The sequence below is a fragment of the Mus caroli genome, unplaced genomic scaffold (genome assembly GCF_978045245.1).
Source record: "Mus caroli unplaced genomic scaffold, Mus_caroli_1 scaffold_10, whole genome shotgun sequence".
NCBI classification, from domain to species: Eukaryota; Metazoa; Chordata; class Mammalia; order Rodentia; family Muridae; genus Mus; species Mus caroli.
The window spans coordinates 42,709,796-42,729,041 of record NW_028227265.1 but is presented as its reverse complement, the minus strand read 5'-3'; the positions used below and the strand labels follow the sequence as shown (position 1 = coordinate 42,729,041).

The following is a 19,246-nucleotide window of genomic DNA, read 5'->3' as shown; positions in this document are numbered from 1 at the left end:
GATTTTTTTTGTTTTGTTTTGAGGCAGGATTTCACAGTCTCAAAATGTAGTCCTGGAACAAAGATTCACCTATCCCTGCCTACTGAGTCTGGAATTAAAGGTGTGTACCACCACGATCTACAACTGGGGAATTTTTATAACAGGGGTTTTAGCTTTTATCAGGTGATTCCAACACCTGTGTGTCCTCAGCAGTAATATTTGCACCCTTTCCTGCAATAATTAAGATTTTCCCAATAACTCATATGCCAAGTCACTTGTTATCCATACTGAATGCTAGGGTGTGCGATGCTAAGCTCTGAGTTCTAAGAAGTTGGCATGTTTAAGAGATAACATCTGTCTTATGAGTTGTGGTTTCCACGCCATACAGTTTTGGAATGTCCCTGAGCAGGATGGCACCATGCTGTTATGTTCAGTTCTGAAAAGCCTCTTGTTTTTGTTTGTTTGAGACAGGGTTTCTCTATTATGTAGCCCTGGCTATGTAGACCAAGCTGGCCTTGAACTCAGAGATTCACCCGCCTGCCTCTGCTCCCCAATGCTAGAATTAAAGACATGTGCCAACCAAGCCCAGACTCTCTAAAAGCATTTCTTAGGTGTTTGGGAGCAGGTGTATACATGGGCAGACTGAAGTCTAGAAAGTCTACAAACTGTTGTCACCACCACAGGACTGACACTGAGTATAGGGAAAAGAAGCAGCAGGGGGACTGGGCTTTGGCAAATGTCAGTACTGGGTGCCCACTTCCCGTGCCTCCAGCCAGAGCTACAGGCTCCTCTCAGTGCTGTGTGTGCCCTAGAATCCCACTTTGAGGCTGAGCTCTGTTGGACTCAGGCTAAATGATCATAGAAAACTAAAGATGCCAGAGATAGGTGGCAGCTTCCCTGCAAACCCAGCTTTTGGGAAGCTAAAGCAGAACTGACTTGAGTTCAAGGCCAATCTGGGCTAACAAGGAGGTGGTCAGCAAATGGTTCACTGGATAAAGGTTCCTATTGACAACCTAAGTTCCATTTCCAGGACTCACACAGAGAACAAGAGATTGGACCCCTGCAAACTTCTGTGCATACCCTTACACCCCCACTCTACTTTGATAAAAAATAAATAAATCAATAATTGTAGTAATAAGCCAACCAAACTTGGCAGGGGCAGTAAACTCACTACCAATGGCTTGTAAGTCCTCTAAATTTAGGTCTCTCCCAGTTTATCTGTTCCTGTTTCCAAGTCTAAATAAAATGGCTCCCCCAGGCCCTCTGTCCAGGTATGACAGCAGTATGTATAGTACTCTCAGGGTGCTTAACCTGCCATCCAAGGACTGGGAATCGCCTTACACCCATCCGTTAGTGTAAGGGAAGCTGTCTGTTCAAGCAAGGAGCTATGTGGTTGTATTCACTTGTATCAAATCAAGTTATGCAGAGGAAGTCCTACAGCCACTTGGATAAGGAAAAATTGATTAGATCTCCTCAGCAGGCTGCCAGCAGCAACTGGCAACTGGTAACTGGTAATGCAAAGGGAAGAAATCTCTTTTCTAGATAAAGGAACCCCCAAACACTCTCTTTAAAGGACTATTTCCTAATTGATCCACAGTAAAGCCCCCAATGAACATATCCTGCCCAGATCCAAATCTCCAAACTGGCCTTTAAAAGAATTTTCCATGAAACACATAAAGATACCTGCGTGTGAATGAAGGCATGGCTATGAGACAAACACAATAAAACAGCATAAAAATCAAGAAAGTGGGAGGGGCAATCCTGGGCAATTCAGAGTTCTTAAGACAATTTCAGGACTGCAGATGGTGCCCAGAGAAAGAGCATCTGGCAGTGTGAGGCTGGAGTTTCAATACTGTTTTGATTTCAGTTTCTGTTGCTATGATAAAATACACTTACAGAAAGCAGCCCTTGGGAGGAGGGGCTTCTTTTAGCTCAGTTACAGGCGACAGTCTATCCTAGCAGAAAAGTCAAGGTGGCAGGACCGTAGCACAGCTGGTGACAAGGTGCCTCCAAGGAATTCACGCTCACTCCCACTCAGCTTGCTTTCTCTTTTCACAGTACAGGACCCAACCCAGGAAACGCTACCTACCACACAGTTCTAGGCTGGATTTTCTTACACCAACAAATGAAATTAAGTCAGCATCAGACCAAGCTGATGCACACGATGCCTCACTGGGCTTCTCTTCCCAAATGATTCTAGACTGTGTCAACGCTGACAATGAAAATGATCCACCACAAATCCTTCCTCGGTACAGAAAAAAAGTTTCACATTTTCTAACACATATAAAATGATACTGAATCCATGCAACAGGAATCAGGATGTCAAAAAAAAGGAAATAAAGGAAATCAGAGTGAAGAGTGCTGGTAAGCTAAGAATATGAAGCAAAGCATAGTGCCCTAAGGCTGGGATTTCACCACTAAGAAGACTGGAGCAGGAGGAATGCCTAAGTTTAAGGCCAGCCTCAGGTACAGAATGAGATCCGGTCTCAAAAACACCAAATCAGCTTTTTAAAAAAAGGAGAGGAGGGAGCGAAGGAGGGCTGGAGAGATGGCTCAGTGGTTAAGAGCATGCCCTGCTCTTGCAGAAGACCCAGGATTGGTTCCCAGCACCCATGCTGAGAGACTCACAACTACCATCTTAATTCCAGTTCCAGGGGCCCGGACACCAGGGTTAAGGCAAATAGCTGACATGCCCAGCCTCTCCTAATTATTTTAAGTTTCAAATATACTTTATTCACATAAATCAAAGAATCAGAAACTCATCTCAAGAACGATTAACAAGTTGGGCATACTGAGGCTGGCCTTTAGTCCCAGCACTCGGGAGGCACAGGCAGTGGAGCTTAGAGCCAGCCTGGTCTACACAGCAAGTGCCAGGCCAGCCAGGGCTACACGGTGAGAGCCTGTCTCAAAAAGGAAAAAAGGCAATAAAAAAGATGAAGACAAGGGCAATACAGCAATTCAAGAGCAGGCAGGACTCGCCAGGGACAAGCTTTTCCTATGGTACTATTCACCATTACAGCCTCTTCCTGAAAGCATGCAGCTAAGGAGCTTTGAGGACAAACAGCCTGCAAAACATAAGGAACTGAGTGACAACTGAGAGCAATCTGAGAGCAACCACCAGTGTGTGCAGAACTCGGCTAGCTACCAAAAGCATCATGGTACAGACTACAGAATGCTCCAGTCCACCATCCATCACTGAGAAACTATGTAGGCAAGGAAGCTCTTAAGAGGTCAACCTGAGCATGGTGTTGAAAACCTGTCATCCCAGCACTTCAGCCTTCCTGGGTTATATGATACCCTGTCTCAAAAACAAAACAGAAAGAAGGAAATGTTCTACATTATCTCTAGGAAAATAGGTCTTTTACGCTTGTGTGCTGGCATGCATCTAACATCGGGTCTACACAGTGAGTTTCAGAACAGTCAGAGCTACATACATACAGACCCTGTCTCAAAACAACATGCATTCAGGTTTCTCTGTAAGCTCACAATTGAGTGTGTAGGTGCCTGTGGAGGCCAGAAAAGGGCATCAGATCCCTCCAAGGGATACAGATCGGAGTTGAAGGCAGCTGTGAGCCACCTAATTTGGATCCTGGGAATTGAACTCGGGTCCCCTGTAATAACAGCAAATGCTTTTAATCACTAAGCCATCTCTCCAGCCCAGGCCCTCTCTACCCCTCCTGTCACTGTCTATAAACATGCCTGGGGTACCTGATAAGGTCACCCCCATGGCAGCCCTTCTTCCACCTTCACAGTCTATGAAAAGAGTAGCTTGTGCGCCATTTTACAGTTAACCCCTTGAAAGCTGGGCTCTGTTCCTACTGAAATGTAATCACTTGAATTTCGACAATGACAACTACACAAACATTCTAACTTGAGTTACAGAGCACAGCCTCTCAAACACTCTGTCTTTCGTAAGTACTTCCGTCTTCACAGTTGTGCAGACATGCTATGTATGGATACAGCCTGACATGGGTGCAGCCATCTTGAGTCATAAGTATCACAAAGGCTCCCAGTAACCCTAGTTGGATTTTCTTTCACTTTCCCAACAAATAAGCAAACCACCAGTCAGTCACACGTTGGGCCTTACAGTCAGACCCTGGCTCTGGGGACATGCTCATTGCTTAGATGGTATTTTCAGATAAACCAGGTACATTCCAGCACAGATGAAGTCACTTGTCTTAAACATGATGCCTCTTTCCTATGCACACTGTGAAAACACAACTGGTCTTGCTGCCCCTCCCCAACCTCTCTTCTGCTGGCAAGCCCCTAGCAAACTGAACCCTGAGCAACCAGATCTGTCTGCCTCTCTGGCCTCATAGGACTGAGGACTCCTCCTCAGAGATGAAAATGGGTTTGTCCCGGGGATACTACTGAGTTGTCTTCTCCTGACTATGCTCCAAAAGTCCTTTGCTCTCATTTTCTATTGCTAGATGTGCATAGTTCTCAAAATTATCCCCAGGTAGTTTCCTCTCAGCTCCACTCCGACCCTCGCCAAGCTCCAACTCTAATTTTTATCGTCCTAGTGATAACTTCAAATTCTGCCTCTAGCTTCAACACTGTTAGAGAGCAAGGTTACCTATGCCCCAGCCTTTCCATCCACCACTCTATTCCAAAAGTGCCTCAAATTCTCATCTGACTTGCAGCCGACAGCTCCCTCCAACCCAGCTTTGATCCCCAGTTCTCTTCTAATCAACAGTGGCTTAGACTCAACACAAACCCCACAATCAACTACCAATACAAACCTCTTCCTACCCACCAATCTTATTATGCTTTGCTACAGTAACTTGTCTACCACCTTGTTACTGTGGAAGAGGTATTTCTGAGAGCGCATTTTAGAAAGCTTCCTGCTGGGCAAGGCTAATTTCAAGCTCTGAGGGGCTCTGCTCAAGGGCTCTGGTTTGGATTAACATGTCCGCTTTTTTGCTACTTACTTTAACATTTCCTTCCTCTACTCATCTGAAAACATCATCTGAGAACACAGGAGGTACATACACTAATCTCTGCCTTATAAACACAAGTGTCTTATTAAATTGTAATCTATATCACAAATCCAGTAAATTGCACAGTCTAGATAGTGGGAACTACTCGTAGCTATCAAATTCAGTTACTCCCAAGCAGATGTAATTCTCTAGGCATCTGGTAACATCAGGAAACATACCTGGCTTTTATAGCTTGAGAAGATGTTCTTGGCATCTCCAGCATCTAGAGGGTGGAAGACAGACGCTGCTAATCATCCTACAGATATAGTACACTTCTCCCCATACACCCAAATCACACTGCTGCTGAGAAACCCTGAGCAAACAATGTCTAACGAACATCTGTAGGTGGTTGGAAACATGGGCCAACATCCTGCAACAATGATGTGGTTAAACACGAAAGAATGGCTGGGCCAGGTAGATATCTGTGAGTTTAAGGTCAGCCTGGTCTACAGAGTTAGTTCCAGGACAGCCAGGTTTACACAGAGAAACCCTGTCTCGAAAAACCAAAATCAAAAACAAAAAAACAAAAACAAGTCAACGGCATTCTTCACAACACAGAATTCCAGGTCAGCCTTGGATACGTAGACCCCTGTTTTGAAAATTAATCAGTCAATTAATTGAAATGTAGAGTTTCGACAACCAAGATGATAACTCTTGGAGTTGGTAGAAGAGATAGCCCTAAAGAGTAAAATTTCTTTGCTCTGTGAGATATTAGGTAGCCAATTTATTCTCTACTTCACTGGCTTCGTTCCAACATTCTTTGTTTTGTTTGAGACAGGGTCTTACTCTGTAGCTCCAGGTGGACTGAAGAACACTATATAGAAGAGGCTTGGCCTCAAACTCAAGCAATCAGCCAGCTTGTTGGGATTAAAGTAGTGGCTCTCAACCTTCCTAGTGTTTCAACCCTTTAGCCCCGATTGAGTCTCATGTTGTGGTGATCCACAACCATAAAATTTTCACTGCTATTTTACAACTGTGATTTTGCTACTGTTATGGATCTTATTGTTGAAGCATCTGTGCTTTCTGATGGTCTTAGGTGACCCTTATGAAAAGGTCAGTCAGCCCCCCCCACCCCCACCTCCATGCCCCCAGGTTGAGAACCACTGGACTAAAGGCACGGGCCACCACGCCTATGTTTAGGCTAGCTAGCTCTGGTTCATGAGTTACCTGCCTGTCTGAAAGTCTGCTTGTGACTTTAAAAGGTGTTTTACCCTTTCAGAGTTTGTAGGCCCCAATAAGATGCCCAAGCACATACCTAGTAGACTGGTTACCTGTTCAAATACAAGCTTGTTATATTTTAGATCCCAGAATGAGTCCTCAATAGCAGGAATCCTTCACTTCTCTGCCTCTCTGTTGCCTTCTTGTCTTCTTCTGCTGTCTGCTGGTGTCTCTCACTCCTGGCCCTTCCCTTCAGATGGCTCACTGGTCTCAAAGGGCCCTCCTGCTGCAGCTTCCTGAGTGCTGGCAACCACAGGAGTACTTCGCTGTACCCAGCTCCACCTGCCCCCTTGCCAGGTCCAAGGACCATTTTGCCAGTCTCAAATGTGCCTCTCTATGCATGAATGTGTTCTAAGCACCTCTGCCAGCAACCTGACCTTTGTGGTAAGATCATGTGGTTATCTGTCTAGCAGATAATTAGGACCTGCTTTCAGATGAGATTAAGAAACTCTGGTTTATGGCTGGGATGCAGCTCAGTGTCACAGTGCTTGCTGGTATGAACTAGGTAGGGCCTGCATTCCATCCCCAACATCACAAAAAAAAAAAAAAAAAAAAGGGCCAGGTATGGTGGTGCAGACTGGTCGGCACCTGCTGGCACCACCAGCATCGGCAGCAACAGCAGCAGCATCACCATCATCACCATCACCACCTGTCTATATTTCTTAACACAGAGCCCTGATAGCTGGAGCATAAGTCACTCTGTGATCAGGGGGGACCAGCTCCTAACCACTGAGACTTGCTTATCTTTTAGACTTTTCTTTCCTCCTTTGTGTTACTCAGGATTAAACACAAAGTTTTCTTGGACATGCTAGGCAGGCCCTCCACCGGCTTCTTCACAATTCCTTCCTTCCTTCCTTCCTTCCTTTCCTTCCTCCTCCTTCTTTCCTTTCATTGTTGAGGACAGCGCTCAGTAAGATGGTCTTACTCGGAGACCCAGGATGGTCTCCAAGTCACTACACAACCCAAGCAGATCTAAAATTTGCAATGCCTCTGCCTCAGCCTCTGAGTAGTTAGCTGACATTATGGTGTACATCACCAATGCTTGGCCATCTTTAGATTTCTTAGTGGAAAACATACTAAGTTCCTATTTGCATAGGCATCTATGATTACAGGAATTTTATTAACAATAGAGATATATGAACATGCACCAATCTCCCTATAGCAATGGTAACTAACCCCTTTCAGCCCAGCACTAAGGAGGCAGAGGCAGGCAGAACTCTGTGAGGTTCCAGGACAGCCAGGGCTACATGGTCTTTAAAAAAAAAAAAACCTAAAACCAAACCAAACCAAAACAAAACCAGGGTTAGGAGCCTTTAATCCTCTATGAGGTGTGGGGGTGTGGTGAGGGGGTGGGGTGTGACTAGAACAGGCAGCTCTTGGCCAGCCTGGTCTACATAGTGACACGCTGTCTCAAAAATAACAACAGGGATAGGGAGATGGCTTAGTGGGTAAAGAAAGGTGTTTGCAGTACAAGTATGATGACTGAATTCAATCCCTAGAATTCAGGCAAAGGAGAGAATCAACTTCACATCTATCCCTGACCACACACACACAGCACCCATGCATTATTATATTTTTTCTAGAACAAAGCAGCTCCTTAATTACTACAGAGATTTATCCTCCTATATTTTCACTTGAAATTTAAGGATGCTAATTTTAACAATTATATTAATTTAGAAAAATGTTAGCAAAAAAAAAAAAAAACAAAGACCCAAGATATTGAACCTTGATTTAATTAAAATCCTACATAAGAGGGGCAGAGAGATGGCTCAGCAGTTAAGAGCACTTGCTGCTCTTACAAAAGACCTGGGTCTGGCTCCTGTCACCCACAAGACAGCTTACAACTACCAGTAGCACCAGTTTCAGGGGATCTAATGCCCTCTTCTGACCTCCACTGGTGTTTGGAACGTGCGTGGTGCATATAGGCACATAGAATGGCAAAGCACTCATACACATGAAATCTTTGAGAGATAAATACATCTTTTAAAAAATCCTACACTCAGCAAGTAGAGTCACCGGCCACCAAGCCTGATGACCTGAGTTCAATCCCTGGGACCTACATGGTAGAAGGAGAACCAATTTTGACAAGCTGACCTCTGATCCCCATGCAGAATGTGGTATAAACAGCTCTGACAAAATAAGTAAGTAAATATAATCTTAAAATGAATCCTACAACACTGGCTGGGAAAGGAACAGGGAAGGGGAAGCTATGGCATTAGCAGTGAGCATCCCCTATTTCAACATTCTGGAATAACCCCCAAGTATTAGCCATAAAGGACACTGAGCCAATCGCTGTTTCTTAAGATGATTTTCACAACTGTAAAAAAAAGCATCATTCTAGGAAATGGAAAAAAGCCACCACATTCCTTTCTGGTAAAACCAACACAAAAGCTTCATGATATGACCCAGTGGTACATTTCTAACTTATTTCCTCTATGAACGAGTCCCCTGTCTACTCATGAGCCAAGCATCACTCTTCTAAGACCCTGCAGGACTCTCAGGGAACACTGCTGGCATGTGTCTAGCCTAGAGTCTCACCTCAGAGCCTTTCTGCCTCCCTGTCCTTACTCAGACAAACTCCAGGGCTCCATTCTGCATTGCTCAACTGCACTGAGATTCACACCTGGGAAACATCACCCACCAGTTTTAAGGTCCAGCGACATTGTAAGTTCAGGCTCCTGACTCCCTCAGGTCCCTACCCTGTCCACAGAAGTCCCTTCTGGTTGCTCACTGAGACAGAGCTGTGGGCCACCAGCTCTTCTGCTGCTCTCTTCTCCAAGAGGAGAAGGAAATGTATTAACTTACGAGCCCTGTCTCCTACTTTCTAATGTAGGCTTTAAAAGGGCAGCTCAAAAGCTCCACCTAGATCACTGACATATTTTCTTCAACATGTATTATTGGATTTTATCACAAGACTTATTTTTGTAAATTGAAGTTGTCAGGTCCTCTGCCCCCAGCCGGGGGGCGGGGTGCATGCTGAAGATTTGACATCCACTGGTTGTATCAAGCTTGAGTTTAAAGAGTCACCACTATGGATTCAGGGAAAATTATGTCCACCAGTATCTGATATAGCATCCTAATAACTACAGGTAAAGCTTGTGGGGTGTATTAATTAAGTAGGACACTAGCTTTCATCCAACCAAAAGCTCACTATCAAGAAGGTCTCTGGCACCTGCTGTAGCCTAGCCACCTCAAGTTCCCAGCAAGGTATCTGCAAACTTCCTTGCCTCTCTCTCCTTCTGTCTGTCGGTCTGTCTTCCTTCCTGATACCGTCTTGCTAGATCGCTCTGGCTGAGACAGACCTTGCCAGGTCGCTGTTATGAATCCACAGTGACCCTCCTTGCCTCTGCCTCAGGAGTCCCGGGGCTGTGGGTGTTTGCTACCAGATCCAGATGGTTGATGACTGTGACAGTTTATGTAACTGCTCCCATGTTAAGATGTGTTATTCAGCGGTGCACACCTTTGATTCCAGCACTTGGGAGGTAGAGTCAGGCAAATCACTTACTTCAAGGCCAGCCTGGCTCAGGATGGCCAGGGCTACACAGAGAAATCCTGTCTTCAAAAACAAACAAACATGCTCTTCAGGGCAGTCAGAATGTGTGCTTCCAGGCCACAGCCATTCATATCTGTCACAGAGTAAATCTCTTGTTCCCTTTGACTGCAGTGTTTTTATGCTACATAGAACATACATGGAATTGAAAATATAAATTTGCTCCCCCACCCATCCAATGGGTTACGTTCTCTCCAGGTCTCCTATCTCCTCACACTGTCTTAGTCTGGGGTCATATTGTTATGATGAAACCTCATGACCAAAAGTAGCCTGGGAAAAAAGGGCGCACTTGGCTTACATACACTGAATCACAGTCCACCGAGAGAAGCTAACACAGGAATTCAAACCAGGCAGGAACCTGGAGGCAGGAGCTGATCAGAGGCCATGGAGGGCGCTGCTTACTGGTCTGCTCAGCCTGCTTTCTTATGGAACCCAGGACCACCAGCCCACGGATGACACCACCCACAGAAGGCTGGGTCCTCCCCATCAATCACTAAATAAGAATATGACCAACAAGCTTACCTATAGCCCAACCTTGCATTTTCTCAATGGCGGTTCCCTCCTTTCAGGTGACTTTAGCTGGTGTCAAGTTGACATAAAAGTAGCCAAGGACACAGCTTATCTCTGAAGCTTGAGTAAAATCAAATCAGTATGGACACAACTCACAGTATCTGTACTGTATCACTCACGTTCTAAATTTCCTACCCCCTCCCCCACAGGCCCCAGACACCCTCTCTGCCTCTCAAGATCCCTCCGTGCTCTCTTTCACCCAAGGAACTGCAGGAAGCGGCACGCTCCACACACCCGTGGTTCTGCCAAGGCTCTCCCCTCTTTTGGAAATGCCCCTTTCCTTCACCCCTTGGAACCTCGCTGATTGGAGGCCTTTCCTCTTTCTCATTACTGCAATGCTTTGGACGCACAGCAACTGCTGCATGAATCACACTGTCCTGTTTCCTTGGAAATCTCTCTACTGAGTTATAGGAACCTTGAGGTTAGGGAACAACCACATACTGACTCCCTCTGGGCTAAGCTTTTCCTTAGTTGCTGACCACTAGCTGACCACAGTACATGTCCATACCTCCCAGCACTGAGGAGCAGAGGCAGCCAGAGCTACACAACAAGTCTTTCCCTTTAAAAAGTAAGTAAATACAATTTGTAAAAGTTGCCTGCCTGGCAGCCCCACCAACAGATCACAGACTATGAACCACACCCTCCAGGTTTAAACTACCTTAAATCGCCACTTCCACTCAGGTCCAAGCCCACCCCAATATGTCAAGCCCAGCCTTAAGACAAAGCATTCCTTCACTACTGGCTCTCTCGGCCTTCAAATTACCCATGCAGGAGTTTCAGACAATTTTCCCCCTGGCTGAACCCTGAATACTCCCCCTCCTAACTATCCAAGGTCTTGAGTCAAGCCAGCATGTTTCCCAACCATTGCATCTCACAAGGGACCTTGACATGTTCTGGTCATGATATCCTTCCTCAGACATGGTTTTCTGGCCTCTACGTCTTTGTTAGTAATGAGGTACCTAGAAGTCTTCCGGGCTTTTCAAAGTCCACCTACCACGCTGCCTCCTCCAGCACATAACACTGGGCGGTCAGTGCCTCTCTCCAACCTCCACAGGCATTATCGCTCTCACAGTAGCTCCCACTGCCTCCCTCTGATTACTGGAGGCCTGGCTGATTCACAGGCCATTCTCACAGCTGTAACAGAAAACTGGATTCTGAGAGCCAGAGCAGTTACCCCACAGCCAGCAGCACACACTCCCGTTTTCTTTTTTGGCACCAGCATTGAAGTTTCAAAGCACTCTACCACTGAGCTGGACCCTCGTTCCCTTATTTTATGAGAGGTTAAAGAGGCAAGCACAAGATGTGTCTGGCTGGGGACGCAGCTCCACGGAAGCGTCTACCTAGCAGGTACAAGGCTCTGGGCTTGGTCCCCTGCGCTTCCAAAAAGAAAAACTTTGGCTTGTGAGGCTGGGTTCCTCTGTGTCACCGAGGCTGGCCTCACACCACCACCTTCATGCCTCGGCCTCCAGAGTTCTGGGACTATGGTAAGTTCCACCATGACCACCTGGCTAAACTTTTCTTTGCTGTATTTCCTCTTCAGTGCCATTTCTCCTTACACCAAGTTAACAGTTTTTTTTCCTCAAAAATTAAAAAAACAAACTGCCTGTGAGTGTTGCAGTCAACTCCTACCATGAATCTCAAGGGAAAGGAAAGGGATTTCTTTTAGGTGGGAAGGTTACATTATGAGTAATACATGTTAAGATTAAGATAACCTGGCAGGTGACATTACTATTACCAATATACCATACGTCACACCCTTCCCATCAGCTGTGCCAAGCTTTGTGGCACTGACAGACATACCAGAGAGAACTGGGGTGGAAGGATTGGTGGAGGCAAGGCTTTTCTGTAAACCGAGGGAAGCATCTTCTACCTCTGGGGTGTCCTCAAAAAAAAAAGCGGCAGCAGGAAGGGTCCAAAACACTGCCAGGACAGGAGAGAGTAGCCTGCTGTGAAAGTCTAAGAGAGCGGCTACCACAGCCATTATAAACCAGATGCCTGTAACCTAGGGGCAGAAGGACCAGTGATCCAAGGCCAGCCAGTCACCACAGCAAGCTTGTCTCACCCAGTTCCGAGAGTTCAGACTGACAGGAAGTCCCTACCAGGTTCCAGGGTGCAAGAAGGAGTTTCTGAAGAAGGCTGACTTTGAATAGAGAGTGAACCAGGAGCCCAGAAGCAGGGAATGAGAAGCAACCAAGCTGAAAGGGACTCCAGCAGAAGGAAAGGTCTTAACCAAGGCGAAGGCCAGGGAGAGGAGAGGGCTGACCAGGGAGAGGAGAGGGGTGAGTGCCTGGTGGACACTTAAAAGTGACAAGCCTCAGGCATGTTTTAGCTCTGGGTAGTAAGAGAGTGGGCGGCGCAAGGAGCTAAGCATGGGGGTGGGGTGGGGTGTGGTGTGGGGTGTGGGGGTGTGGGGGGAACCAACTTGACCCAACACCAACAGGTTCAACCCACACTGTCAAGAATCCCACAGATAAGCACCTTACAGCCTACACACGGTAAACATTTCTTTTTTTAAAATTAAATTGACACCTGGAGCTACAACCTCTTAAAGAGTAATGTGAAATTTGTGATGTAGGATAGAAAAAGAAAGTCTCCCCAGAGCTGAACTGTTTAACAAGCATCGCTGGGGCCGGAGAGATGGCTCAGCGGTTTAAAGCACTGACTGCTCTTCCAGAGGTCCTGAGTTCAATTCCCAGCACCCACATGGTGGCTCACAACTATCTATAAAGGCATCTGACAACTTCATCTGGTGTGTCTGAAGACAGCTACAGTGTGCTCACATACATACATACATACATACATCTTTAAAAAAAACAAAAACAAAACATCGCCCATGTGGTTTCTAGAAACAGATACCTTACCCACAAATTCTGGTGCCTGATAGGTGGAAGAGTTTGGAAAAAGGTGGGTAGAAGATGTTCAGGAAGCTCCAAACAGGGGGCTTTGAGACATTGGTGACTTCAAACCGAGAGGAGCAGAGAGGGGCATTCTCCTAAGTTCCCAGATCTGACCCTCCAAATACCAAAGAGGAAACAGTGCCTTATTCCTCAACTTCCTACTCCTCCCTTGGAGCTTAAGATGCTATACAATACACCTTAGCCTTCTCCCACCCACGGCTTGTAGGACTCTCTTGCATAGAAGCAATTAAATTGCCCGTTCTCCTGGCAACCTGTCGACTAACCTGGCTTTTTCACTGACTCAATGAGATTTTGGAGGCATAAGCGCCTTCGCGGTCAAATTTTGCTGTTTTCTGACAAGGGGGAGGGGCCGATGGCGGTGCTGAATCTGAAATACTGATTATACACAAGGTGAGTCACCGCTTAGTTTCAGTTTCTCCAGTTGTTCATTTAATAGAAGGAACAAGTCCTATCAAAACGTATTCGCCGGATTTTTAAAGCCTGCGTATTCCTTTTGTGGTACTCAGCGGAATGTCAGGTGTGTAACAACCATCATATAATCGTAGAACACCAACACTACAGGAATAATATTTTTAACGCAGCTACCAAATATTCTACCTCTGAAGCGTCTGGTCATTACATATTACTATGCGTTCCCCTCCTGATTTCCTAGAGGTTCAGGCCTAAGATTCCCAAAGGGTTTAGAAGCCCTGGAGTGGCGGCCTGGAGGGTGAACACCAACCAGGAGCATCGAGCCTTGCGCACATCCAAGGGACCGGCGGACCGAGCGAGCGCGAGCCCGCGCAGCGCGCGTGCTCCGGGGCCTGATGGCTCTGCGTTCTGCGCACTTCGCGAGGGACCAGTCAGGGAGATGCTCTCGCAGCGCCCTTTACAAACAGGGACCCCGAGGCTCCCAGGACCGACCCGCTCCGAGCGCCCCGCGCGCGGCCCCTGCGAGCCAGGCCGGACTCACCTTGGCGCTGTGCACCGCCTCCTGCGCGCCGCGGAGTTGCAGCCAGATGCGCGCGGGCAGCGGCTCCTCCGCCCCGAGGGCGCCGAGCACGGCCAAGCCCACGCCGAACAGAGCCTCGATGCGCCCGCGGCTCCGCTCCAGCAGCGCCGCCTTCTCCGCGGGCGCCGTGAACTCATCCAGCACCACCCGGGCCGCCATGGCGGGCGCGGCCTCCCGGAGCGCCGGGGGCCAGCGGCGGCGACGCCCCCTCAGCGTGCCGCCGCTGCACCGAGCCGCTCAGGAGGCGTGGGCCGTGCCGGCCTCCTCGCCCGCCCGCAGGCCCCGCTACACCATCACGACACGGCCGCCGCAGCTTAGCAACTGCGGGCAGAGACTCCCCGCCGCCCCGCTGCCCCGCTGCCCCTCTGCCCTGCCACCGCCACCGCCGCCGCCGCCGCCGCCGCCGCCACAGCCGCCACGCATGCGCTCAGCCCGCCGCCGTCATGGAAGCTCGCCGCCCCGTCGCGAAGGGTGTGTTGGTAGGCTGAGGGCAACGGAAGTCGACGCCACACGCTGTCACCATGTTGACCGTGGGCAAGCGTCGGCGGGCGAGGCCTGGGCGGCCATATTTGATGAGGGCCAGTTGCCTTTAGGCATTTAGTAGATGGATTTTACATTGATAGGCAAATGGTGATTCTTTTCCTTCTTTTTACTTCCTTCCCTTCCCCCTTTTACTTATTTCAGAAAAAAAAAAAAATCGTAACAGGAAAAGAAAATGAGACAACCAGAAAAGTACTGAAAGGCCAAATTGCTGGTCTAGTGTCAACTACTGTCATCCCAGTGGAGTGGGAGAATGAGGTAGGCAGATAAGTCATTCGCTGAACGCTGAAGCCTGAGCTACATAGTTCCAAACCAGTTTGAGCTACAAAGTGAAACCTTGTCTCAAAAACCAAACAAGAGCTGTCTCCTTGGTTAAGAGTGCTTATTGGGTATAATAAGGACTGGAAGTTGGGTTTGGCTATCATCACTCCAGGAAAGAGAACAGATCTTCAACCCCAGCTCCAACTGAGACCTGAGGGCTTGCTGGCTTGCAGCTTAGCTGACAAAAGGCAAAAGGGGAGCCGCAGATTCAGGGGGAAACTCAATCTTAAAGGAGTAGGTGACATTGTAGAGGAGATCACCCAAAGGCCCCTCTGGCCTCTGCTTAGAGAGAGAGGTGCTTACCATCACACCCTTATGCCCATACATTCACACACAAATATATGCATAACTCTAAAATAAATCTATTTTTAAAAAAGGTTGGGAATGGTGTCATAAGCCTAAAATTGTGGCAGCACTTAGAAAGTTGAGGCCAGAGTCAATCAAACAAAAAACCAAATACCTTTTCCTAATGGCGTGGCCAGGTGAGCAGTTTCTTTACTGTATCTCTGGCATACAGGAAAGGGGAAAGGCAATTTCAATAGGGTTATGTGTGTTATGTGAGGGGCAAAAATAATAGGGATCATACTGTGGGACTAGGGCAAGTAAACCCAAATCCTTCTTCTGGTCTGTTTTTCTGTTAAGTCAAAGGCATCAGTTGATACCAATGCTTCCCAGATGTAAACTTTCTTCTTCTTTTTAATTATTTATTCACTTTATGTATATGAGTACACTGTAGCTGTCTTTGGACACATCAGAAGAGGGTATTGAATCCCACTGCAGATGGTTGTGAGCTACCATGTGGTTGCTGGGAGTTGAACTCAGGACCTCTGGAAGAGCAGTCAATGCTTTATAAACCACTGAGCTATCTCTCCAGCCTGACATAAGTTTTCTTGAATCCTTAAAAACAAATCGTGAAAGATAAAGTGTTGGTTTCTGGAGCTGGTTTTTGCCACTTTATGGGTTCTTCTTTTTCCCACACTTTATCCCCCTACCCCAGTTTCACTCCCTATCACTAGGTAGGAGAGAACAAAGGGTAGAGGAGAGAGAGGGAGAGAGATTTCTGAGCCTAATTTCTTTCCTTTTGTTCCTTCTTTGAGAATGATTACTAAGAAACAGTAACCAACCCCACCCATTGGGGCTTCAGCACATATCTACCCTCTGAAAAGTTCTCAGAAGTCCAAACAGTTGCAGAAACTATCTGCAGCTGGCAAAGCCATGCCTCTACTAGAGCATGAGGCAAATCATAGTCAGCTGCTGCAGACAGTCTTAAGCAGCCCCATATCCCACACCTGGGATTAAAACAGAAACACATTCTTAGAATATTTCTGTGTTTTAGAAGAAACTAAAATTCCAGATTCTCACTACAGGTTTCCTTCCTCTGGGCTAAGTATCTTGGATGTAGTAAAAGGACTAATGGGGATATTGCTTAGCTTCTTTGTATTGTAATTCTTCACTGATACAGTAAACAATAGTAATGGTATTGTGTCAGCATAATTCCAACACAGTAAATGCTCATTAAATACTAGCTATTATGAAAGATCTAGTTCTTTATCAAAATTAACCAGAAAAAAATTACTCCACCAGCCAAGAATTGTAATGTATCCAAACCCAGGTAATGGGGGGAGGGGTAGGAGAGCCATCAGTCTGTCAACCCTGCCTGAGCTGAGGGTTTCCAAGCTGAGCTGAATTAAGCTTCAGCTTCCATCCACCTTGATAGTACTCCAGTCAATTCTCTAAAGTTCCAGCTTTTTGTCCATATTCCCAAAGACTTTGGTTTCCTGGAAGCTGCCCAGTGCATCATGGGAATGATGCAATATTAACAGTCAGCCTCCAGCTTCTACTCTTTTACCTTTTGGATTTTTGAGATAGGGCCTTTCTACATAGCCCTGGCTGTTATGGAACTGTGTAGATGAGGTGGCCTAGAACTTATAGAGATCTACCTGGCTGTACCTTCCGAATGCTGGGCTTAAAGGCAGGTACCACCATGCCTGGCTCAGCTTCTATTCTTGACCAATGAAAACCTTTTTGGGGTGGGGTGGGGAGGCATGCAAACTAGCTATTGCTGCCGAATTGGGAAACTTATAAAGTTTCAGATTTCATGGCAACCCTGTGAAGGTTTATTATAGCCACACTGAACTGTGGGCCTGGGAACCTGTACCACTTGTGTGCCTCCTTTTAGAGGGAGAAAGGAAAGGATCTAAACACATTAGAGTTAGAAATGGCAATAAGGAGAGGTGGTGAGAGGGATTACCCCAGATAAAATCTATCAGGGGTCCAGGCTGCTGGGGTTTTCCATGTTTCAGAAACTCAGGCAGGTGTTCTCCTGGTGCCTTACCAAAAGATGACTCAGTACAGGGAAGAGAAACATTGGGCTTGCAGACTCGCTGCTTCCTCTTCCCTCTGGGCTTTTCCCCTGGTGTCCACACAATCTTGCTCCATCAAGTCGGTTGTGGGATTGGCTGAGACAGACCAGGTGGTAATTGTGACCTTGCTGGTATATGGCACCCAGAGCCCAGTGTTATCAACACAGCCTGTTATTTCCTTTGTTGTACTCAATGGAATTGCTATTGTTCATCAGTTGGGCGGGGCTTCCCCCCAACACCTTCCCGTGTGTTTCCAGTAACTTCTCTGCCAGAGTTTCTTTCATTGCTTAGTCTTAAGGGGTGGGGACAGAGTCTAGTCTTCAAAAGCACAGAACAGTGCCCTCCTTGCTGGACTCTAAAACTGCAGAAAGAGAGTAGCCAGGCTCGATGGTACACAGGTACACACCAGTAATTCCAGCATTTGCCAAGGCTTGAGGGTCCAAGTTCAAGGCAAGGTTACACAATACTGAAGTGTATTCAAAGAGTCACTGAGTTGGAACATCACTGAATAGCTACACCGTTTTTGGTATTTTTCTCCTCATTAGAATTCTTTGTGGTTTGTATTTGTTCAGCATTCCCCTTTGAGAACCCCTTTTGCTTTGCTGAGTATGAAGAACAAGGAGGGAGGGAGGGAGGGAGGGAGAGAGAGAGAATGCTAAAGCAACTCCCTTGCTTTATTGCTTCATGAAGCTTCCAAACCACAAGTTCCTCAGTTGACTGGCTGTGCCTGCCTGACTGGCCTGGCCAGCCCAGGACAGCAATGGTGGGATGAGAGCTTTTGGAGTCTGCATTCCAGACTCTACTGTGTTTTGTTCTAAACTCTGTAATAACCACATGTAATACCATGGCAGAAATCATCTTCTCAGTTAAGAAGGGCAAGTAGTTTCCCTCGCCGTTCCTTAGACAGGTAGCATCTAGAAGAACATAGCTCTCTCAGCTTCCTCCACTTGTCAATCATCCTGCCCCAGAGCAGGAGGAAGGTCTCTGGGATGGTGACTTTCTGGGATGCTCAATGCTGTGTCAGACATTGATCACTAGGAAAGAGTAAGTATACTGTTGATAACTGCCTGTGGTTGCCCACATGCCGGTGACTGGCAAAGTGCTTCTACATCAACCATACCCTCTAATATCACTTTTATCAGTAATAAATTTTAAATCTTAAAAAAAAAAAAAGTTTAGGCTGGAGAGATGGCTCAGAGGCTAAGAGCACTGACTGCTCAGCGAGAGGTCCTGAGTTCAATTTCCAGCAACCACGTGGTGGCTCACAACCATCTCTAATGGGATCTTGATGCCCTCTTCTGTTGTGTGTCTGAAGACAGCTACAGTGTACTCATATAAATAAAAGATAAATATCATAAACAATGCTGTAGAGGCTGGAGAGACGGCTAAGACACTAACAGCACTGGCTCTTGAAGAGGACCCCGTTTGATTTCCCAGTTATCCACATGCCCTGCTCATGTGTATGATTTGAGTTCCAGGGGATCTGATGCCTTCCTTGGGGAACACACTTGGTGCACATACATACATTCAGGCAAAACACCCATACACATAAAAGTAGCTAAATTAAAACTTTATCTTAAATTATGTTATATGTGCATGTGAGTGTAGGTGATCTTGGAGGTAATCAGAGATGCAAGATCCCCTGTAGCTGGAATTACAGCCAGTTAGGAACTTTTGAACATGCATGCTGGGAACCAAACTTGGATCCCAAACAGTACACACTCCCAAACTATCTAGAATTGCTGCTGCTGCTGTTGGTAGTGTGGATTAATGTAGACAGGGACTCAACCCAAGCTCTCACCACGCCAGGTAAGTAT

At 46.8% G+C, this 19,246-nt stretch overlaps 1 protein-coding gene across 1 annotated transcript in view; it reads right to left on the bottom strand.

Moving 5' to 3' along the window:
- Positions 1–14,575, bottom strand: part of N4bp1 (NEDD4 binding protein 1) — a 43,036-nt gene extending 28,461 nt beyond the window's left edge. Inside the window, exon 1 of the mRNA XM_021170634.2 lies at positions 14,167–14,575. Coding sequence (XP_021026293.1) covers positions 14,167–14,364 — 198 coding nt within the window. The 5' untranslated portion in view covers positions 14,365–14,575. The remainder of the gene's footprint in view (positions 1–14,166) is intronic.
- Between the last annotated feature and the right edge of the window lie 4,671 nt (positions 14,576–19,246).